Here is a 6,327-nt window from a genome sequence, read left to right on the forward strand (position 1 = left end):
CCCTCCTCCCCCCCTCCTCCTCCTCACCCCCTCTCCCTCCTCCCCCCTCCTCCTCCCCCCCCCTCCTCCCCCCCCCCCCTCCTCCTCCTCCCCCCCCCCTCCTCCTCCTCCCCCCCCTCCTCCCCCCCCTCCTCCTCCTCCCCCCCCTCCTCCTCCTCCCCCCCCTCCCCTCCTCCCCCCCTCCCCTCCTCCCCCCCCCCCTCCTCCTCCCCCCCCCCCTCCTCCTCCCCCCCCCTCCTCCTCCTCCCCCCCCTCCTCCTCCTCCCCCCCCCTCCCCCCCCTCCTTCCTCCTCCCCCCCCCCTCCTCCTCCTCCCCCCTCCCCCCCCCTCCTCCCCCCCTCCTCCTCCTCCCCCCCTCCTTCCTCCTCCCCTCCTCCTCCTCCCCCCTCCTCCCCCCCCCTCCTCCCCCCCCTCCTCCCCCCCCTCCTCCTCCTCCCCCCCTCCTCCTCCCCCCCCTCCTCCTCCCCCCCCCCCTCCTCCTCCCCCCCTCCTCCTCCTCCCCCCCCCCTCCTCCTCCCCCCCCCCCTCCTCCTCCCCCCCCCCTCCTCCTCCCCCCCCCTCCTCCTCCCCCCCCTCCTCCTCCCCCCCCTCCTCCTCCCCCCCCCTCCTCCTCCCCCCCCCCTCCTCCTCCCCCCCCTCCTCCCTCCTCCTCACCCCCTCTCCTCCTCTCCACCCCCCTCCCCCTCCTTCCTCACCCCCTCCTTCCTCACCCCCTCCCCACCCCCTCTCTCCTCCTCACCCCCTCTCCCCCTCTCCCTCCACCCCCTCTCTCCTCCTCCCTCCCCACCCCTCACCCCCCCCCCCCTCACCCTCCCCCCCCCTCCTCCTCTCTCCCTTCCCTCCTCCTCCCCTCTCCCTCCCTCCCCACCCCCTCTCTCCTCCTCCCTCACCCCCCCCCTCCCCACCCCTCACCCTCCCCCCCTCCTCCTCCTCCCCCCCCCCCTCCTCCTCCCCCCCCCTCCTCCTCCCTCCCTCCTCCCCTCTCCCTCCCTCCTCCCCTCTCCCTCCCTCCTCCTCCCCTCTCCCTCCCTTCTCCCTCCCTCCTCCTCCCCTCTCCCTCCCTCCTCCTCCCCCCTCCTCCCCTCTCCCTCCCTCCTCCCCCCCTCTCCCTCCCTCCTCCTCCCTCTCCCTCCCTCCTCCTCCCCTCTCCTCCCTCCTCCTCCCTCCTCCTCCCCTCTCCCTCCCTCCTCCTCCTCCCCTCTCCCTCCCTCCTCCTCCTCCCCTCCCTCCCTCCTCCTCCCCTCTCCCTCCCTCCTCCTCCCCTCTCCCTCCCTCCTCCTCTCTCCCTCCCTCCTCCTCCCCTCTCCCTCCCTCCTCCTCCCCTCTCCCTCCCTCCTCCTCCTCCCCTCTCCCTCCCTCCTCCTCCTCCCCTCTCCCTCCCTCCTCCTCCTCCCCTCTCCCTCCCTCCTCCTCCTCTCTCCCTCCTCCTCCCCTCTCCCTCCCTCCTCCTCCCCTCTCCCTCCCCTCTCCCTCCCTCCTCCTCCCCTCTCCCTCCCTCCTCCTCCCCCCTCTCCCTCCCTCCTCCTCCCCTCTCCCTCCTCCCTCCCTCCTCCTCCTCTCTCCCTCCTCCTCCCCTCTCCCTCCCTCCTCCTCCCCTCTCCCTCCCTCCTCCTCCCCTCTCCCTCCCCTCTCCCTCCCTCCTCCTCCTCCCCTCCCTCCTCCTCCTCCCCTCTCCCTCCCTCCTCCCCTCTCCCTCCCTCCTCCCCTCTCCCTCCCTCCTCCCCTCTCCTCTCCCTCCCTCCTCCTCCTCCCCCCTCCTCCTCCCCCTCCCCCCTCCTCCTCCCCCCTCCCCTCTCCCTCCCTCCTCCTCCTCCCCTCTCCCTCCCTCCTCCTCCTCCCCTCTCCCTCCCTCCTCCTCCTCCTCCTCCTCAGCCCGGGATTCAAACGCTAACGGCCGGGCTCGTGTTCTGGAAGCCGCTGCCCGCCGCGCGGGAAACGCGGTTCAAACGCCCGCCCGCCAAACCGCCGCCTGCTGCCGCCAAAGGGCGGGGCGGCTTCTCCGGAGCGGGGCGCCGTCTCCCCTTTGTCGCTTCTCCAGCGCTGCTGCTTTCTGTCGGCAGTGAGAAGCGGAGCCGGGTCGCCATTCGGCACCGGAGCGGGAGAGGCGGTCCGGCCACCGTCCTCCATTAGCCATCTCCTTCCCAAAAAACCAGCACCCGGGAGCTGTAAGTGTCCGTGAGAGGTATTGTTTCGTTATTTGCTTTTAATTTATTGATTTACCGATTCATTCTCCCGCTGGCGGGGAGGTTCGCGTTTCCGCGCCAATTTCAAAAGGTCTCCGGTGGCGGCAGAGAAATTCTCAATGGGGGAGGGAGTCCCGCCTCCTCTCCGCGCTGATTGGCCCGCCTTGGCCAGTGTTTGGGCGGTCGCTTGGGGCAACGCGGCGGCCACTGGCCGTCGGCCGCTGTCAATCACCGCGGGGCGGGACGTCGCGCCCTGGAGGGCTCACCTGGCGCCAGGTCCCGCCCACACAAGATGGGGTGGGGAGCTGCTGCTGCCACCTGTGCATTGATGTAAATCAAATTTTTTTTTCGATATAATGTTTTTTTAAGCCAATATATCCTAATCACCAGCATCCTCGAAACAGATTATCTGGTCATTATCATCAGATTCCTTTCAGGTGGGAGCTTGCTGTGCAGAAATTGATTGCAGCCCTCCTACTGCATATTATAACAGCAGCTACCTGCCAAATGTACTCAATTGCTTTTAAGCCCAAAGCCATCAAAGGTCCTACAAGAATGTCAGACTTTCTCCCCTTTTAGTTCTTCCTCACCCCTACTCATCGTTGACTAAGGCTCGCTGAGACACGCCGTATGTCGTAATTTTACTATGCGAGTGGGCTCGGAGCCTGCCTTTAGCTGGAAGGGGGAACTGATGTTGGCATGAATCACTTGGCAGTCTGGCTAACTGACCAAACTGGCTCTCTTTTAGTTAGTTATATCTTGTCTAAGCTTACTTTTTTTTTCAAGGGTTGTATTTATCTCCTTTGTCTCCCTTTTCAGCTCATTTATTTTAGCACCGGTGAAACCGTTGTCTTTAATTCAAATCCATATTTTAAATATGGTCAGATGGATTGAAGTACTTTAACATTGGAAAAAGTAAAATGATAATTTGTTGTCAGATTTTTTTTAGTCAAACAAGATGACGAGCGTTTGTTTAAAACTCCAAAATCTAAGCGAAAACATGAATGCTGCTGACAGAAATGGAAAACCTGAAGATGACATTCCTAAAATCAACCAAAGGGTAAGTTGCTTGCTATTGCTAGCGATTTGTACAGATTTTTCCATAGTAACCTTTTGTAGAATAATATAGCACAGGAGGACACTATTCGGTTGGCTCTTTGAAAAAGCCAAGCAATTAATGTCACTCCACACTCTTACATACTAAAATGAATTCTAATATATTGCTCTGGATTGGCTGTTCAGTACATGACAAGTTCCAAACTGGGGCCTTTAAATATCTCAATAATGTATGGGTAAATATGCTGTCTGTTTTGATGGGGTGTAAATATCTCAACTTTTTAAAAATTGGATAATAATCTTTTATTGTCCCTGAAAAGCGCTTAGTCGCCACATTCCGGCGCCTGTTCGGGTAAGCTGGTACGAGAATTGAACCCGCACTGCTGGCCTTGTACTGCATTACAAACCAGCTGCCTAGCCCACTGAGCTAAACCAGCCCTTGCTGATTGATTTAAAGTGTTTGGGAAATTCTTACTGCTTGTTTACAGCACCAGAGATCAATTTACGTTGTACCAACTCTGTATAATATGTAAAAAAATGATGCATGGCCCCATAAAATTTGGGTTTTTGTGTCTTTCAAAACAGGAAAATATATTTTTAGAACCACATAAAAAGGCAACAAAAACTCCACTGAAGCAACAATCCTCTACCTCACATTCCATAATGGGAGCAATTAGAAAGGATTTGGGAACTATGACCACGCCAACAAAGCTTCAGGAATCTCCTGTTGGAGAGCCATGGACACCTACCGCTAATTTGAAAATGTTAATCAGTGCTGCTAGTCCAGAGATTAGGAGCAGGGAAAAGAAGAAGCAAGAGTTGCTTGTGGATGACGACCATGCTTTGGAGACAAATGAGAATTTACAGGTATAGTAACTACTCAGAAGCATTATTTTCATGTCTCCGTAAGCAGGATTTCTGTATTGTGCGTAGTTCTAGAATATAAAATCAGGTTTGGAAAATAATACGCACTAAAAATAATAAATACTATCCTAACATTTTGAAATGGCAACATGATGTAAACTGTCTACAATTGAATTTCAGGACCAGTTATCTGGGGAAGAATTTGAGAAATTTCATCCAAGCCGCAAAGAAAAGAGTCTGGGTTTGTTATGCTATAGGTTCCTGGCACGGTATCCAGACTATCCCAACCCTGCGGTGAACAATGATATATGCTTGGATGAAGTAGCAGCAGAACTGAGTGAGTTGATGCACTAAATCTGCATTCAGTATAGGGGCAATATGTGGATGGAGGTCTCAAGGTTGGGGAAAGCCTGAAATTGCTGCATTTAGTTTTGATTTAACCTCCGATAGAAAGTATTTTTCTTTTGAGGTATTTATTTCCTGTAGTTGTTAACCTCTTGCTGAAGATTAAGTTGTGGCAATTTACGATAATGTAATTTGTGAATGGTCTGGTGGAGCATTTGGGCCTGGCTCTAACATTTTAATTTACTTCAAGATGTTATGTCTTTGTGCTTGGCTGTGTGTAGCTCCATTCAAGAGAGACTTTCACTACTGTAATATCAGGTTATTCGATAGCACATTTCCTTGAGGCAATTAGATTTGTAGTTAAAAGCAAATTACTGCGGATGCTGGAATCTGAAACAAAAACAGAAAATACTGAACAATCTCAGCAGGTCTGACAGCATCTGTGGAGAGAAAAGGGAGCTAACGTTTGGAGTCTGGATGACTCTTTGTCAAAGCTTTGACAAAGAGTCATCCAGACCCGAAATGTTGGCTCCCTTGTCTCTCTAAAGATGCTGTCAGACCTGCTGCGATGGTCCAGTATTTTCAGTTTTAGATTCTAGTTACTTTATTAGTTGATCCAAGACATGATATGTTGAGGTATCTCCAACTTCTTGTAGTATCTACATTTTATGGCCTTATTTAAAAATAATTTGAACACAGCTGCAGGAGTGTAGGTGGACTCAATTTTCCTTCCTGCAGCCTGATCATCTTGGGCCAGGAAATTGATTAACAAACCACTAGAATTCTCCACTTTTCCAACTCTGCTGACCAATACTGCAGTGTGCACTTGTTGCTATTACACAAAAGCATGATTAAACTTCCGGGTGCGGCGATGACCAGCTGAGTCGCACGTTTCGGCAGCTCCCTGTGAAACGGACTTTTGGGGCTCTTGATAGGAGCCCCAACGGCAATTTTAACGGCTGAAAACACCGTGCGGTAAACCAGAAGGGTGTTCCCCCTGGACACTGATGGAAAAAGGAGAGGAAAGTGGCCGGATTGCAGCGGATCCTTTGGAACAACGGCAAGGAAGGCAAGCAGAAACCAAGATGGCGTCGGAAGGTGGCAGTTTCATATGGGGCCCTGAACAACAAGAGTTTTTGAAACGCTGCGTGGAGGAGATAAAAAAGGAAATGAAGAAAGAGTTGTTGGCCCCGATACTACAAGGCGATTGAAGGGCTGAAAGAGGAACAAAAGACCCAGGAGCAGGAGCTTCGGGTCGTGAAGGCGAAAGCAGCAGAGAATGAAAACGACATACAGGGCCTGGTGGTGAAGTCGGAGATACAGGAGGCACACCAGAAACGATCTGTGGAGAGGTTGGAGGCACTGGAAAATAACGCAAGGAGGAACAACTTGAGGATTCTTGGCCTTCCTGAAGGTGTGGAGGGGGCGGACGTCGGGGCATATGTGAGCACGATGCTGCACTCGTTAATGGGAGTGGAGGCCCCCGACGGGTCCGTTGGAGGTGGAGGGAGCATACCGAGTTATGGTGCGAGGACCGAGAGCAGGAGAAGCTCCCAGAGCCATAGTGGTGAGATTTCTCCGTTTTAAGGATAGAGAAATGGTCCTTAGATGGGCGAAGAAAACTCGGTGTAGTAAATGGGAGAACGCGGTGATCCGCGTCTATCAAGATTGGAGTGCGGAGGTGGCGAGAAGGAGGGCGAGCTTTAATCGGGCCAAAGCGGTACTTCACAAAAAAAAGATAAAGTTTGGAATGCTGCAACCGGCAAGACTGTGGGTCACATATCAAGGGAGGCACCACTACTTTGAGACGGCGGATGAAGCGTGGACTTTTATTGTAGAAGAAAAATTGGAATGATTGGACTACGAAAATGAACGTTTG

At 54.2% G+C, this 6,327-nt stretch overlaps 1 protein-coding gene across 1 annotated transcript in view; it reads left to right on the top strand.

Moving 5' to 3' along the window:
* Nucleotides 1-6,327, top strand: part of e2f8 (E2F transcription factor 8) — a 58,191-nt gene that overhangs the window by 7,130 nt on the left and 44,734 nt on the right. The window contains 3 exon segments of the mRNA XM_072466714.1: nt 3,133-3,243; nt 3,825-4,106; nt 4,284-4,440. Coding sequence (XP_072322815.1) covers nt 3,142-3,243; nt 3,825-4,106; nt 4,284-4,440 — 541 coding nt within the window. The 5' untranslated portion in view covers nt 3,133-3,141.

The sequence above is a fragment of the Scyliorhinus torazame genome, chromosome 10 (assembly GCF_047496885.1).
Source record: "Scyliorhinus torazame isolate Kashiwa2021f chromosome 10, sScyTor2.1, whole genome shotgun sequence".
NCBI lineage: Eukaryota > Metazoa > Chordata > Chondrichthyes > Carcharhiniformes > Scyliorhinidae > Scyliorhinus > Scyliorhinus torazame.